Here is a 16,523-nt window from a genome sequence, read left to right on the forward strand (position 1 = left end):
ATGTTTGTCCAGACAAGCAGGCAGCCACCTTCGACCTGCTGGCAATTAAACACATGCACACCTTCTCCCTAGGTCAGTAAATCAGCTGGGCCTTGACACTGCACATCCAGTTGGGAATCTTTCCCTAGAAGCTTTTAGAAATCGGTTCTGTACATGCAAATCCTCAGAGCAGTATCGCTGTGCTGGGGATTAAATTTGATGATTTGTTTTCAAAACTTCTAGTGTAAACATTGCATAATCTAAATGTTCTTGAAGAGCCATAGGCCTTTTTTTGGTTGTTTTTTTTTTTTTTTTGCAACATGCACATTTCTCACTATGAACATGAATGCAACATGAAAGTAAAACAATACACATGGTAAAGCAACAAACTCACATTAAGCAGACATAGGCAAGGAAATACACGAAATCAGTAGCACAGGAGAGGGAGGATGGTAATCAAGAATGATACATTATCAATTCCCTAAATACCCTACTATCACCCGGAGGCTGCAACAGCTGACAAGCCTTGTTTTTAGTGAGGATATGGAGAACCATTCCCAGGTAAGGTTTCCAAGCTCACTTTAAAAGAAGTGTCATGAGTCCAAACTGGCAAGTCAAAGTGGCTGAAGTATTGTTTTTATGCAGAAAACACCTGGGTTTGTCAGTGTACTGCCCGACCACACAGAGCCACGGCTTGGCCACAGCCAAGGCCTTAACTGGAAGGGTCTCACTAACATACCTTAAAAACAAGCCTCTCCTTAGCAGCAGCTAGGAAAGTTTCCTAAAATGATGGATGTCTTGCAGATAGTTATACAAAGATACGTTAAAGCTTGTAAAGCAGCCAACTTTGTCATTTATCCTCAGTTAAATAGTATCTTAGGGACAATACCTGTCATAAGGAGTCAGTGAATTCATGTTATGACATTAAAACAGAATAAAAGTTAAAGAAAGAAACTACTAGCTTACAACTAATAGCAGTCATAATCTGGAAATGCTACTTATTCTTCAGTGTTACCTATGGAAAATAAAACAGCAGCAATTGTTAAAAATAATTATGTCAGTTAATCAGTGTGAAACATTTACATTCATAAAATCCTAGATGAAATTCAGGATTTAAGAAACCGTATCTTCACATATTTTACACAACTTACTATTTTATGTTTTTAAACAGGTGGCTACTAATGTTTCATCAGTTATTTCAGTTGGTTTTATCTTATCTCTATAACAAAATAACTGTATCTTGTAATTCAAATGAGTAGATATTAACAGAAATTAATCTTAATAGAAATTAGCAGAACTTAAATTTAACAGAACCTTAACCTGCCAGATCTTAAATGTAACAGAACTTCGAAGTAACAACATGAAGGCAAACAATTGCTTTGTAACAGAAACAGCAGTAACATGGATTTACTGGAGAGATTACAGAGGTCTGCCAAGCATGTTGTGATTTTATGCAATTGTAGTGAGGATTTTTCTGGTGTAAGTAACTCTGCTAGAGTTTTGGTTTTGGTTTGTTTTTTAAATGCAGCTTTATTCAAAAAAGTGACAACAGTGTAGTTTTTGGCAAATTACCCTACAAACCTGCAGCTTTTAGAGATTGCCTATACAATAGATTTGAGCTTGGCCTTATAAAGGTCAATGGGATATAAATATTCAAGGCTAAAACAATAAGAACATAGTTATATAATAATGCCATGAGTTTTACACAAGTAATTTGGCTACTTTACTGGGTGTAAGACTGTTAAAATGTTGTGACACCAAAAGATTCACAATAAAATTATCTCATTAAAGCTGTGAGGTAAAAAGGAAGCGAACTGGCAAAGCTGGGATAAGTTTGTCTGCCTTTGCAGAGGAATTTCACATTGTAATTGTAACTAAGTCTCGAACAGCTACTGCAGATAAAGTTCAAGGTTTGCCTGGAATGTGAGCAAAAGAATGTCTAATTTATGACTTGTGCCAACTGCAGGCTGGAAAGTTAATTGCTGTTCCGTTAACATCAACCTAAAATATTTGCAAGGAGGGATCTCCCGAATTATCTAAGGATGCACTGTGTCTTACAAATATGAACCTTCTTGTCCACAAACTGAAACTATACCCACTTGCAAATGTTTTTCCAGGTATGTATGTTTTTAATTACCATGGTAATAGCTAACACCATTATAACTTAGCAAAGAATCAGTGTCAATTCAGTTCAATCAGACCTCAAATCAAAATTCCCAAAAAGGGAGCACACACTCCACAGGGCAAGCTCCACCAATCATGCAATATATCAGTGTCTCTGCCAAAGAACCCAGATCCTGCCATGCCACCCATGTGCATCTCAGCAAGTGCTAGGTGGGGTGGTTGTACCATCCGGGGGCCGAGAGGGGACAGGGGACTCTGACGAGTTGGGGGCTTTCAAGCCTGGAGGATCCAGGTTCCAGAGCAAGTGGTGTTTCCATCAGTGCCATCCCAGCCATGGAGGCAGAGCAATGGTGGCCATTGTGGCTGCAGGGCCTGGTGCTGCTGTGGGGTCATGCTGTGGGCAGGGGGATCAACCCATTTCCAGGATCTGTGTCCTGGATCTGTGCCCAGAGTTCATTGTCTGTATCTGTCTAGCACTCCCTGCCACAGGTGCACACGGGAATTTTTAACATCAAGGTCTCTCTCATCTAGGAAAAAGGTACAGGGTTTTCTAAGCTGTAATAAAAGCTGCTCCAATGTGGAGGAATAACTGTAATATCTGTAAGGGTCTGCCTTGCCAAGCCGCCATCCATCCCGTCATTGCAATCTAGCATCCCCGTGCTTTGGGTCTGCAGGACTTTGTTGCTGGCCACAGACCTCTTCCTCACCATAATCCTATCTCCCATCATTGGCAGAAGAAGATAGAACAAGTTTTGGAACTCTGAAACGAGTTTTGGAAGGGGGGGTATTAAACAGAGGAGCTCTCATGAGCTGAGCAGTGACAACAGTGGCAGCAACCACTGCCTCTCTATTGACTTTAAATTGAGGCAATGAGTCCCAAACCTAGCACCACCACATGGTTAGCCATCTTCTGGCTGTTTCATCCCCCTTTGTAGCTGCTTCCCATAACACTTGCTTGCTCCCTCCTATGTTTCAACAAAAAAGGCAGTCTGTACATCCACTCTCACCCATTTCTTTTGCACCAAATGAGCAAGGTGCATAGCACCCGCTTCTCATAATGGATACCTCTCTTCTGTAATATTCACAACAGAATGTTCAAAACAGATTTTTCTTCTGCTGCTATTTGAGTCCCCATGTCTCTGTTCCCACTTGCTCACCTGGAGTCAGGTGTCTCTGCTTTCTTTTCAGGCTCTCAGGTCTGCCTGTTTTGCTTGACTGAGCTCCACCGCTGGCTGCTCCCAGGTCCACAGTCCCAACCCTAACACATCCAGGGTCACTATTTAATGGTGGACACAAGTCTGATGCTGGATAGTGGCAAGCATCAATAGCCCATTTTTTTTGCAAAAGCCAGGCTTTTCTAGCAGTTAGTCAGTTATCAGTTTACATAGTGCTAAGGCACAAGAAGCCCAAGTCAATCACCATACCCCACAACGTGGACATGCAGCAGTCTCCGCAGCACGTCTCTCATGTCTCCCTACCCCTATTCCAGCTGAGTCCCTCTCCCACAGTTCTCTTTTTCTTAGCCAAAGCAAGAGGCCTGGGCTATGATTTTACAAGGGCAACAAGGCCCTTATTTCATCAGGTTTCACCTATATACAACAGGGTACGGAGCTGTGTGGACTGTCAGCCCAACCCAGGATACTTCTAATCATGGAATGGTTTGGGCTGGAAGGGACCTTAAAGATCATCCAGTTCCAAGCTCAGGGACAAGCCCCCAAGTCCAGGGACACCTTCCACTAGATCAAGTTGCTCAAAGCCCCATCCAACCTGGCCTTAAACACTTCCAGGGATGTGGCATCTACAGTTTCTCTGGGAAACCTGTTCCAGTGCCTCACCAATCTCACAATGAAAAATTTCTCCCTAACATCCAATCTAAACCTACCCTCTTTCAGTTTGAAGCTATTCTGCCGTGTCCTATCATGACATGTCCTGATAAACAATCCCTTCCCAGGTCTTTTGTAGCCCTGATAGATGCTGGAAGGCTGCAACAAGGTTTCACTGCCAGCCTGGCTTCTCCAAGCTGAACAGCCCTGGTCTTCACAGGAGAGGTGCTCCAGCCCTCTGATCGTCTTCGTGGCCTCCTCTGGATTCTATCCAAAAGGACCATGTCCTTCCTGAGTTGGGGGCCCCAGAAGTGGATGCAGTAAAGCTGCATTTTAATAAGCATTTGACAATATTAATCCATTCACCTCACACCACCCACTTTTCCCAAGTTTTATCTTGATGAAAGTTCAAAATTAATTTACTGGAGGTACAGTTAAGTTTAGAACTGCAGGGGAAATTATGCTTTTGCTTTGCATTGCTCATTGCCATGGGACAGAGCTAGCGGAACGCTCTAAATTGTGGCTGTAGGTTTATAACAAGCACCTGTTACAAGGCTGTTCCTGGCACGCTGACACTTAACTGCTGGCCTCAAAAGTGTACTGCTTGCCATTTTCAAGCATGGGATTTTGCAACATGAAGAGGTGAAAGTGGCTGAGTATTTTGAGTCACTAACCAAACCACAGCTAACTCAACAAGGATCAAAATTCAGTAACCAAAGACTGAACAAGGACTTATCTGAAGGAGGTAACCAGAAAGAGAAGAAATAAGTGAAAACTTCAGAGACAGCTAGTTTAAAAGAAAATCATTGGGAGAAAAGACTGGTAAAGCAGTTTCACGGTTATAATGACAGGAGAGTGTTTGGGACTCTCGGTCACATTTTGCTAAGGGTGTTCATTTCCGTGGTCCGAGGAAACACTGGAAGGCTTTGGGTAATGCCGGGAGGCCTTGGTTTCCCAGGCACAGCTCAGCAAAACAAGTTCCCACTCATGGTTGGGCCAGGCAGTTGCGGACACAAAAGATTTCTTTAGTTAAGGCACCAGCAAAGGCGATGCGGTAACTGAGGTGTATCACGGACTCGCCCCCAGCCTTCTCTGTCCCAGCTTCATCCCCCTCGCAGATCTCACCCGAAACTCGCGGCTTTGCCCTGGGAAAGCACAATTTGGCAATGAAAGCCAAGCCCTCTCCGCCGGTCGGTGGCAGGGCAAGGTCCCGGGGGGGACGGACCGTGGGGGTTCCCGGCCGGCCGGCCGGCGCTGCCTCGGGGACCAGCGCTGCCAACTTTCTTTCTGCATCGCCTGGGCTCGCTGGGACGCCGCGTCCCCGCCGGAGGGGATGGGAGGAGGCTCAGGCTGTTCGGCGGCCGTACCTGGCGGGAGCCGGGCTCCCCTCGGGGGACCGGGGGGCCCCGCAGCCCCGGGAGCGCCTTGACCCAGCCGGCACCGCCAAGGTCACCGCCCCGACGTGTCCCCTGTGCCCCGGCCGCCGCTGCCCCGCCGCCGACACTTGAGAGTTTAAAGAGGCTTTTCTTCCCCGGGAGCGGCGCCTGAGGGAAGGGGAAGGGGCAGGAGGGGGCAGGCAGGAGGGACAGGCGGGAGGGGCGGGGAGAGGCTGGCAGGGCAGGAGCCGGGCGGGGTGCTGGCTCCAACTGGAAAGGAACCGGTCCCAGCCCAGCCGGGGAGGCTGCGGGAGAGCCGGCAGCGCTGGGCAGAGCACGCCAGCCCCAGCCCCGGTCCCGGTCCCGGCCCGAGCAGCCACGGCCCGCCATGGGCACCGAGCCCCCCGTCAGTGCTGCGGCCCTGGGGCGGGCGGGGGGCACAGCCGCGGGAGGGACGGGGGGCTTCTCGCGGGGGAGGATGGACCCCGTGTCAAATGTGGGACGGGGTGACTCGGAGAGGGACCTGCAGCCTGGGTGGGGTCCGGGAGGAGAGGGTGAAAGCAGCGGGGCTTGGGGAAGATGATGATGCAGAGCCGGTTTGTGCAGCGGGCATGGCTTCCCGGAGCCACAGTCCTGCTGGGCAACTAATTCTGAGTTTGTGCTCTAGAGTGGGTCTGTGAAAGCGGGGAAGATGCCAGAAGGGGAGAAAATGGGACAGTGTAAGCAAGAAGAGGAGCAGCAGCAGAAAGAAGAGAAGCAGGAGGGTCTCATCGAATTCTACAGTTCCTACCAGGAGCTATTCCAGTTCTTCTGCAGCAACACAACCATCCACGGGGCTATCCGCCTGGTGTGCTCCAAAAAGAATAAGATGAAGACAGCCTTCTGGTCCGTCCTCTTCTTCCTCACCTTCGGCTTAATGTACTGGCAGTTCGGGATCCTCTACAGGGAGTACTTCAGCTACCCTGTCAACCTCAACCTCAACCTGAACTCCGACAGGCTGACTTTCCCAGCCGTGACGCTGTGCACCCTCAATCCCTACAGGTAAGAAATAGGCTTGCAGAGATGTTGACTGCCTTGACTTTGATGGGTGCAGGATAAAAAGCACCTACTCTGGTTCTCCTCGTGGTCCTCGACTGCCCACTGTTGTAGCTGTGCTTTTCAGAGGCCTTTGTTGCTGCGGGGCACTCACAGTAAGGCATGTGAGCTGAGGCAGCTCTGCTTGGTGGTGCATTTAGCAGGCTGCGATGTAAACTGCCACAGGGCTGGAGCAGATTTACTTCTCTCCTGCAAGATAGCCTCCAGCAAGGGGTTAGATTTACAGCTGGGGGCAGGAATCACCCCAGCAAACACTGTTGCATGTCTTGTTCAGAGCTGTTTGTGTGCATCCAGCCCTAAACCTGCTGGTCTTCTCTCCCCCCTGCACAGATACAGCGCCATCCGAAAGCAGCTGGATAAGCTGGATGAAATCACCCACCAGACACTGCTAGACCTCTACGACTACAACATGTCTCTGCCACAAAGAGACTGGTCCACGTCATCCACACAAAGGCGTAGCTCAAGGAGCCTGCTCCATCACATCCAGCGCCATCCTCTGCGGAGACAGAAGCGGGACAACGTAGTCAACTTGCCAGAGAACAGTCCCTCAGTGGACAAGAATGACTGGAAAATTGGCTTTGTTCTGGTGAGATCCCTAGATACCCCGTGCCCTACCCACTCCAGTCTGTCTGGCTACATTTTTCTTGTTAGACCCTCGGCCATGCCTTTCCTTACGTAGAAGTCTGATTATCTCCACCGGCTTTTGCTAATGACAGAGAAAGTTAGAGCTTAATCCTTTGCTCCATATAGTCCTGCTCCCCAAATTCTATCCATGTTCATGCAGGCCCCAGGGGACATGTCGGAGTCAATGTACATCTCTTCCCAAGAGCAGGAAAACCTTGTCCTTCCTGAGGGTACATCAGCCTTGCTGTTGCTTTTGAGAGCAGTTTATCAGCATCGGCTGCTGCATTGGCCAATAATAGCAAAGGAGAAAGTCTTTGATGGTCCTGGGCCACCTGCAAGGTGATCATGGTCACAACTGCTCCTAGGTAGCAGCTTCCTCGCCCTAGGGTATCTGTGTTTGCATTTAAAAAGGCGCTGAAGGACTGAAGCTAATCGCTCAGCAGCTCACTGGGGTTCCCACAGGATCACAGACGTTTTTCTGGACACACCCTGAAGGAAGGGCTCCCCACGCAAGAATTTAAAGCTCCTGGTTTTATACCAGGTAGAATTTATGTGCATATTACCCTGTACACCTTGCTGCCTCCTGGGTCTTACTCAGCCTCGCTTATTCACCTGGCGTTGCCCTTCCACCGAGGAGCTGCCCTGGGTTTTTTTCCATCTGATCACCCGTCGGTCACACACAGGAGTCCTGTGGAACTCTTCACTTCCTCGGTCATCTGCCTGTGCTGAGGAAGCACAGTTTATCCACGGGCGGAGCTTTGTCTCCTGGATGAGAAGACTTCTCTGACACGGCTCTTCCTCTTCTCAACAGTGCAATGAAAACAACGACTGTTTCCACCAGGCGTACTCCTCGGGAGTGGATGCCGTGCGGGAATGGTACAGCTTTCACTACATCAATATCCTGGCGCAGGTGCCTGATGCAAAAGCCCTGGACGAGTCTGACTTTGAGAATTTCATCTACGCTTGCCGCTTCAACGAGGCAACGTGTGACAAGGCGTAAGTAGTGGGAACATCCCTGAAAATACTTATTTTGTGCCTGGGGTCGCGGGAAATCAAGGAACCCACATTAGAGAACTTCTTTTCTGAGGTGGGTCCTTCCTTGTTCAGTTCCCATTTGAAAGGTCAAATGATCTTTCTTGAGTCTTTCCTGTGGGTTTTGCATATCAGGGCCACAGGTTCTGTGACCTGGCAGTATGAACCTCGAAGGATGGGTTTGCCTTTTTCTGGGTTTCACCCAAATGAAATAATTATACTGGTACAAACACCAGAGAGGGCACAGATGTACAGCACAGAAGTATTTTTATTCTACCCTCCACAGTGGTAAAGTAGTACATACCAGCCCACATCAATGACTAAGAGAGGAGAAAGTTGACACAAAAAGACAGTAAAAACATATCCCACTTTTCTCCTGCCATTGTTGGTCAAAAAACCTCAAGGAGGTAGTGGAATGAAAACGACCTGCAAGGGAGGAAAAGAGGTAGGAAATCTAAGAGTCTCATCAGTATTAGGAAGACAATACAGTAATTGCTAGCACTGCTAAAACCCATTTGGACTCTGAAAAGCAGCGTGAAAAACCTCGTGTAAAAACCTGTCCAGCTCCAGGACATTTTTTACAGCACATGTTAATTGCTTTTCCCTGCTCATGAGAGTTTACATAACAAATACTGCCCATCTGCTGTAAGCCCCTGTCCCTGCTGATGGAAAACAGAGTTGTTCCTATCAGAAAGCCCTTCCCCTTGGTTTCGCAGCCCTTCTCACTCTGCTTCTGTTCCCCTCTCAGGAACTATACCCACTTCCACCACCCCCTGTATGGCAACTGCTACACCTTTAATGACAACAGCAGCAGCGTGTGGACATCCTCCATGCCTGGGATCAATAATGGTGGGTGAGAGGCACTCTTTGGTGAGTAAGGAGAGCAGCTTGGCTCTGCTTTCCCTAGCAGTTGTTATGGGTATCCTGCTGTGCTTAGTACTGGTGGTGGCAGATTGCAGCCCTGCTCTGTCTCGCCCAAGCTGTTTTCACCCATCTGGAGAGAGCCGTCTCATGGACGTGGCTGCCCCTCACCACTGCCCACTGAACTCTCTCTCCCTCATCAGTGCCTGATCCTTATGCTCTTTGTGTCCTCTGGACTTGTGCTGGCCCTTCCTGAAGTCTTCTGCTGAGCCATAGTGCTCCTAGTCTTCACCTTCTGCATCTTCCCCTCCAAGAAACTGACCTGTTTGTGTTCCTAAACCCCCTGAAGCTCTCCAGACCACATCTTCAGGCTTTTCTTCCATCTGGCTTCAAGTTTCTCCATGAAATCTCTCTCAATTCCCAGTTCTGTCTTTTTCTAAGCCACAGTGATTAAATCCAGTTTTCACTGGCCTCTTCTGGGGCCTCCAGCTTTTTCTCTGGCCTCCCTCCAACCACCCTCTATTGCTGCCAGGCTTTAGTGCAGCCCTCGTTGATGTGTCTTCTCCTTTATCTCTTTCAGTCTTCCTTCTAACCATCCTGCTCTCCCTTCTCTGCTGCACCACAGCTGGCCATGACCTGCCTGGCTCTCTGATGTTCCCTCAGGTCTCTCTCTGGTGGTGCGCACCGAGCAGAACGATTTCATCCCTCTGCTGTCCACGGTGACAGGAGCCAGGGTTATGGTCCATGATCAGAATGAGCCAGCCTTCATGGATGATGGGGGCTTCAATGTTCGTCCTGGCATCGAGACCTCCATCAGCATGAGAAAGGTGAGAAGCAGAAGGGGGGAGAGCTGTGGGTGGGAGGTTGAACTCGGTGGACCTGCGGGGTGTGTTTAAGGAAAGGGACTAATCACATGCAGTGAAGGGAGAGGAAGAAGAAGAACAGCTTGCTGGACTAGATGAGAAGCATTTGGCTACAGTTTATCAGTGAAAATGAAATGGAGGCAAGCAGGGGGAGCTGGCATCCCGAGGAAAGCATAAAGAGCAGATACTGATGGATGAGCAGCATGTGGCATTGGAGAGTGGGAAGAGGACAGCAAAGAGTTTTTGTGTGCAGTGAGAGTCTGCTGTTGCAGGAGATGACCGTGCGCCTTGGGGGCAGTTACAGCAACTGCACAGAGGATGGCAGTGACGTGCCAGTGCAAAACCTCTACTCATCCCGCTACACCGAGCAGGTAACTCACGCTGACCCCTCCCGGGCCACCTTGGTTCTCCTCTTTCCTGACATGCTTCAGCCCCCTAACGGCCCTGCCTTTCCTTGGGCTCTGTTAATGGTGATACCGGCAGCAGTGGGTTTGTTTCCCTTGATCAGCCTTTTCCACCTTATGTGCCTCCCAGGTCTGCATCCGCTCCTGCTTTCAGGTCAACATGGTAGAGCGCTGTGGCTGTGCATATTACTTCTATCCCTTGCCCAGCGGAGCATTGTACTGTGACTACACGAAGCACAAAGCCTGGGGTGAGTGGACAGCAGGCACAGTAGAGCTCATGCCCACCTGATCCTGTTTGGTCCAGCCCATGTCCCTGCACGTCCCTGCACGTCCCATCGTCTTCAATGAGCTTCCTGGTGTGAGACATCCAAGACAGTCTTGCCTTGAATGATGAGCCCCTTGTGGAAGGAAACCTCTTCTGGGTTCCCCTTGCTGTCACACAGCACCTTTTGCCTAGAGATGCTGTGAGCTTACCTGGATTTACTTTCTTTGCTGCTCAGGCTACTGCTATTACAAACTCCTGGCTGAATTCAAAGCTGACGTGCTGGGCTGTTTCCACAAGTGTCGGAAACCTTGCAAGTAAGTTGATCGTCAGGCAGGCAGGAAGATTGGAAAGTATTCCCAGAAGTGTTGGGAAGCATTTACTGACAGGCAAAAGCTTGAGTCAGTGGCTGAGCCCCAACCTGAAATGGTATTTCTCCCATCAGGAAGCCAAAATGGCTGAGGAGCATGTGGGTTGGCTTACGGGTGAGCTCCCAAGGACTGTGCATTCCTCAGGGTGGGAAGGAGGTGGAACTTCATCATGGGAGGGAATTTCCAGGTGTGCCTGAGGATGGCCAGACCTGGCCCTGTGGCTCCTACAGCTTCAACAGCTAACACAGCCTCCTCTTGCCTTGCAGAATGACAGAATACCAGCTGTCAGCTGGATACTCTCGCTGGCCTTCTGCTGTCTCAGAGGTAAGGAGAGGGTGTCCTGGCTTCCCAGCACTGCTCCCACCTCCCATTTAGTCCTTCCTCAACGGGGAGTAAACCTGCAGGAGGTGACTGATCACGTGACGCAATTTTTTGCACTTTCATTTCAGGACTGGGTTTTCTACGTGCTTTCACAACAGAACAAATACAATATCACATCAAAGAGGTGAGAGCCCCTAAACAGAGACTGTGTCCAAACCAGAAACCATCCCAGTGGAACGTGTGTGTTGGAAATGCCAGAATTAAGATTAAGTCACTGATGGGAAGAGATCAGGCATGGGACCTGCGGACAAGGGCAGTGGATTCGAGTCAGAGTAGATATATAGCGAGACTTCAGCAAGGACTGGGGACCCAAGTGAAACATTTTGAAAGAGGTCAGATGCTGATATGAAAATAGTAAGCCTCAGCACTTGCTGTGTGTTCTGGAGTCACAGTAGGTGCTTGTGGAAAAGCGGGAAGGACAGCTATGTGGGAGCTTTTGCCACAAACACTGGGTTTTACAGTACAGTGTCAGAAGTGCACTGTAAGTACCAAAGACTGTATTTAGTGCAGAATGAGAACTGCAGAGACGGGAGAAAGCCTCTGGGTAGTATGTGTGGGAGAAGGACAAGGGGCAGAAGGGGACAATTAGGCTTGGTGAAGAAAGGCAGGCATTGAGGAGTTGGGGTTACTGAGCATCATCTCTCATTCACAGGAACGGAGTTGCCAAAGTGAATATCTTTTTTAAGGAGTGGAACTACAAGACCAATGGGGAGTCTCCAGCCTTCACGGTACACACTTTACTACCGTGTCTTCTCTGGCCACCCATTCCCCCTCGATGTCCCTCCACTGTGGCAAGCTTTTGTTCCAGCAGCACTGCTGGATATTGTTTCTTTTCCTTGGGCAGGGTGAGGGGAAGCCCCCCAGCCTCACAGGGAAGAGAGAACAGGCAGGGAGGCAAAGTCCCAAATGAGGGCTGTTGTCACTGCTCTTTCTCCATCTCCTGCAGGTAGTGACTCTGCTGTCCCAGCTCGGGAACCAGTGGAGTCTCTGGTTTGGATCTTCTGTCCTGTCTGTGATGGAGCTTGCAGAGCTGGTTCTGGATTTCATTGCCATCACCTTTATCCTGGGCTTCCGCTGGTTCCGCTCCCGGCAGAAGCTGCCTGCGCCGGTGCCCCCTCTGAACAGCCAGGATAACGCTGCTTTCCAAGATGAGGCACCGGCTCTGCATGCTCCACATCGCTTCACCGTGGAGGCTGTAGTGACCACGCTGCCATCCTACAACAGCCTGGAACCACGGGGGCCGAGCAGGGACGGCGAGGAGGGACACGAGTGAGGCAGCAGCTTCTCGCACTGCTCAGGTGGCTGGCAGCTGGAGCAGAGGCTGCACTCTGTCTGCGGGACCTGCGTTTCCTTCTTTCTGGGGGGCTGCACATGGACCACAGCAAAAGACTGCTCCGTGGTTGGCCTGGGCTCATTGCTTTCACTTCTGTAGGCACATTCTTCAGTCTCATAAAATACTATTGCTGTGGGATCACCAGGGATGAGTTGATCTAGTGTGTGTGGGGGAGATGTCCTCCAGATTTCCTTATGCTCTGTGCATGTCCACACCTACATGTGCAGGCATGCTTTCCTTTCCCTCCAACAAGGATGCTGCCACAGTTCTGGTCTGTCATTAATTAAAGAGGTTTGGCAGGTGTGACTAGCCTCCTCTGTGGTATAACAAAGAACAGGAATGGAGTCTCAGCTGGGGTACAAATCTCTCAACAGGCTGAGCTTCCTTAAGCTTTCCCTAAACTGGTTGCTCTTTCCTCATTCTTCATAAGCTCTGAGCCCAAGACTGTGTCACCTATCCTCTCCTCCCCCCGAGGAGAGGCTCCTTGAGACAAGAGCCACTGGCACGATCTTGTATTACGCACAATGCTCTGGAGAGGTGCTCCAAGCTTGCTGCCACTCCCAGGTGTGGGACAAAACACCCCTGGCAAAGTAAAGGCTTCCTTTCCAAGCTGCCTTTGTGGCAGTGGTAGATCTTGGGTGTCCCCCCTTCCTTGGGACACACCATACATGTGTACATCCAGCTATCTGATTGCTTGCCAACAACTCAGGGACAGATCAATCTCTACAATTGCTTGATCCTCCCTGTTTTCTTCCTGAGGGAAACAGAGTTTGGCAGGATTATGAACACCCTCCAAAAATCCCAGATGTTACCTCTGCTGCAATGGGATCCTGCAAGAGAGGCTCAGAGCAGCGCAGGTCATGCAGTGCATGTTCTGCTCCTCCCAGCCCTTGTCTGGTCCACCCACAGAAACTGCTGAGCCTCTTGTTCCTGAGGGAAGCACAGGAAAGTACTCCAGGCTCTAATCAAAAGTGCTTCCAACGAAAACCTCAGCCTCATTGATTGGACCACATGGGCAAAACTGGTTCTCCTCTCAGGAGCTAACTTGGGCACCTTTGTATAAGAGAACACGTTTCTTGCAGTGAGCTTGCCATACTCTTTTCTTACAAATACTCAGACTTCTGCTGCAATGGTGTTTGCTCTGCACTTTATGGGGTATCAAGAGAGCAAGGGTGATGTGCTTAAAAAACAGGATTATCCACTTCACAGGACAAACAGAGATACCAGAATTTAAGCAGTTTAGGCAAAGACCTGTGGAACCCTGTAACAAGTCACACTGCCAACAGCCACTTTTGAATTTAAAAACTACTTAATCATAACAAAAGAAAAACTGAAGATATTTTAAAATTTAAGGTAGATGCACTGCTCTTGGGAAGCTGGAGGAGTTTACTGCAATATCTAAACTGTTGCCTAATTTTTGCCTTTGAGATGCTAAACACATGCTGGTTGTACTGCTCTTGCCTTGATTACCTAGAAAGCCTTTCCAGTTCCTAGCAGAGAGTGATTTTATTCTTCTTCACATATGCCCACAAATGCTATGTTCTTTATTGCACAAATATTCCTGCTTTTACAAATTTTATCCCAGTGCTCAGCTGATAAACTCTTGTTTGAAAGTGAAGATAATGTCTCTCTGCTAGGAATAGAAGCAAATCATTTGGGACGTGTCCTTCAGCAAGGGTGGCAGCCCAGCAGGAGGGAGGGGCCTGAAACAAGCACTTAGAGGTGTGGAAACATGTATGCCTCCTTGGAGGCCCCCACTAGAAAAAAAAATCAGAGCTTCTGCAAACATGAAAAAAATCCATTTTCTAAATAAAGTAAAAAAGAGTGAGCAATGAATGAAATCTGAAAATAGCCTCTATGAAGGTACTTTAATGTTCTGTAAAAACACTGCCCAAGAGGCAGAGGTAAAAGCTAGGTTTAGTTGCTCAAAGTAACTTTGGCCACAATTAAAATACAAAAGGCAGGCAGATAGAGGAGCTAGGATCCTGCACCCAGTTCTTGGTCACAAATTCAGTACTGCAGACTGATGCCTTGGGTGTTTTCTAGCACATCAATGATCAAAAAACCTGACTCTGGACACAAAGCTGTTTGCTTCACAAAGACAGCTTCAAATCAAGAAAGGATAAAGAGCAGGTGCAACACCTTAAAACAGTCTTTGTATACCATAAGCATGCAGTGATTCATATGGTAAGCATGATATTTCCTCAATATCTAAAAAGTAAGACACTATTCTTCACATCACAGAACCATAAATAACCTTGCAATAACCATAAAATTGATGAGACCTGCTGCATCATGCATAGTCAAGTGGGTGATTAAAGCAAGATTAATCAGAGGCATAACTACTTGAAACAGTAAGTTCTCTTCATCAATAAAGAAATACAGCTGCAGAAGGTGATGATGCATTCCCTGGGGGAAGCTTGAACCACATCCTACCTGTTCCATAAAAGTGTTAAAATGCAAAAAAAAAAAAATATCAGGCTTTGACTGATGAACTCAAAGTAATGGCACCATTCAGGATAGCTGTAAATCCAGTTAAAAGCCTGTACAAATGTGAAGAAGCAGTTATACAAGTTGGTAAATAGATGAGCCCTCCCTGTCTTGTGAATCAGTGCAAAAATTGCCATCTTGGGAGAAATCAGGGGCTTGTTCCAGAAATAATCCCTACATTTCTTGTAGGCTGGCAAGACCACAAATGAGCTCAGCAGATGAGCTGAGTGAGCTTGGTCTGGCTGAAAACAAGAGGCAAGGCCAGCAGGGCTGGAGTAAGAGCCCAAAAAATGAGAGTGTTTTACTGAGAACGTGAAAAGCTGGAGAAAAGGGAAGAAAGCATGCACGTATGGGGATCTGCAGGTCAGCAAAAGACAAATTAATGGTCTGAGCTGGGGTGAATTTGTACATTAGGAGAAAGCTGAGGGGATGTAAATGCTCAGTTGTCATAGGTGTGCTAGAGGAATAGCAGAGTTATTTTGAGGACATGGAAAACTTGCAGGGAACAGCTGAAGGTTGTGTGTTTTTGGACTGGGAACAAATGTCAAAACTCTTGTTTTTCCATAAGAATTAAGGTAATAGAGGAAAGGTATGGAAGTACAACATAAGTGTCTAGAGAAGCTATAAGAAAAATGAGAGAACCATCACTTTGGAAAACAAACAATATATTTAGAAGAACTAAACCCCTGCTTGCTGGAGGGCTTGAGAGAAGCCAGACAGATAGGTCAAGGATTGTCTGCACAGACTGAGGTCAAACAGAGAAGGAATTTGAAGAAAGGGTTACCAAGCTCTTGGGACAGGTTCAATAAAATCTGAGGGATTACAGGCTACATCAAGAAATGAAAAGAGCAGTAGTGCTGCTGATGAAAGGACACAGGGGAACCACTGAGATCAGGACCAGAGACACAGCCACATTCAGTCACAGTTCTCTGTATTTAACAATATGCAATACTTAAAGGGGGCTTGTAAGCACAAGAGGGGAAGTGTCTTCAGCTTCCAAGTGCATGCTTAAAAGCACTGAACTAAAAAGAGCTTATAATCTTTATTAAATTTTTAATACATATATGGCAAATTTAGTTTTAAAAAATAGTACAAAGGCTTTTGGAAAAGAAGCCTCTGAGGGAAGAACATAAAAAGAAAGTGTCATTTAGTCTTCTGCAGAAATCATTTAGTGGGTCTGTGCACTGAAGGAAAGGACATTATGAGGCTGTTCATATTTGAAATCCTGGGAGCAAGTAAGGGTGTTCTGTGTAAGTGTTGTACTCTACCTCAGGCCAAAAATAGGTCAAATATTATCAGGAGTGTGGAGGCTCAGGTATCCAACAGACATGGCTAAGCTGCCTATTTGTAAAACCTATATCTTTATCTGTTACATCTCCCAGAGCAATTATTTGTTTAGAGGTCAGAACAAAGATAAAACCTTCCTCCTTATTACCTCTCTTCACCAAGTTAAGGCTTCCAACTCCAGTGGATAAATCAAAGCAGGGACCTCTGTCACTTCCCAA

The 16,523-nt window shown here is 47.9% G+C and overlaps 1 protein-coding gene across 1 annotated transcript; it reads left to right on the plus strand.

The window, feature by feature from the left end:
* The first annotated feature begins 5,608 nt into the window (after positions 1 to 5,608).
* Positions 5,609 to 12,834, plus strand: SCNN1A (sodium channel epithelial 1 subunit alpha). The gene is made up of 13 exons (XM_059838157.1): positions 5,609 to 5,708; positions 5,970 to 6,343; positions 6,728 to 6,983; positions 7,833 to 8,017; positions 8,802 to 8,902; positions 9,578 to 9,741; positions 10,050 to 10,148; positions 10,312 to 10,429; positions 10,682 to 10,760; positions 11,081 to 11,138; positions 11,264 to 11,319; positions 11,848 to 11,923; positions 12,142 to 12,834. The coding sequence occupies exons 1-13, from the start codon at positions 5,691 to 5,693 to the stop codon at positions 12,466 to 12,468; spliced, it is 1,911 nt and encodes a 636-aa protein (XP_059694140.1). The 5' UTR covers positions 5,609 to 5,690; the 3' UTR covers positions 12,469 to 12,834.
* Positions 12,835 to 16,523: the final 3,689 nt, after the last annotated feature.

Source organism: Haemorhous mexicanus, chromosome 2 (genome assembly GCF_027477595.1).
Source record: "Haemorhous mexicanus isolate bHaeMex1 chromosome 2, bHaeMex1.pri, whole genome shotgun sequence".
NCBI classification, from domain to species: domain Eukaryota; kingdom Metazoa; phylum Chordata; class Aves; order Passeriformes; family Fringillidae; genus Haemorhous; species Haemorhous mexicanus.

Coding starts and splice junctions, on each gene's coding strand:
- SCNN1A (XM_059838157.1), top strand. Junction 6,984..7,832: donor GGAAAATTGGCTTTGTTCTG/GTGAGATCCCTA, acceptor TCTTCTCAACAG/TGCAATGAAAACAACGACTG. Junction 10,149..10,311: donor CATCCCGCTACACCGAGCAG/GTAACTCACGCT, acceptor TGTGCCTCCCAG/GTCTGCATCCGCTCCTGCTT.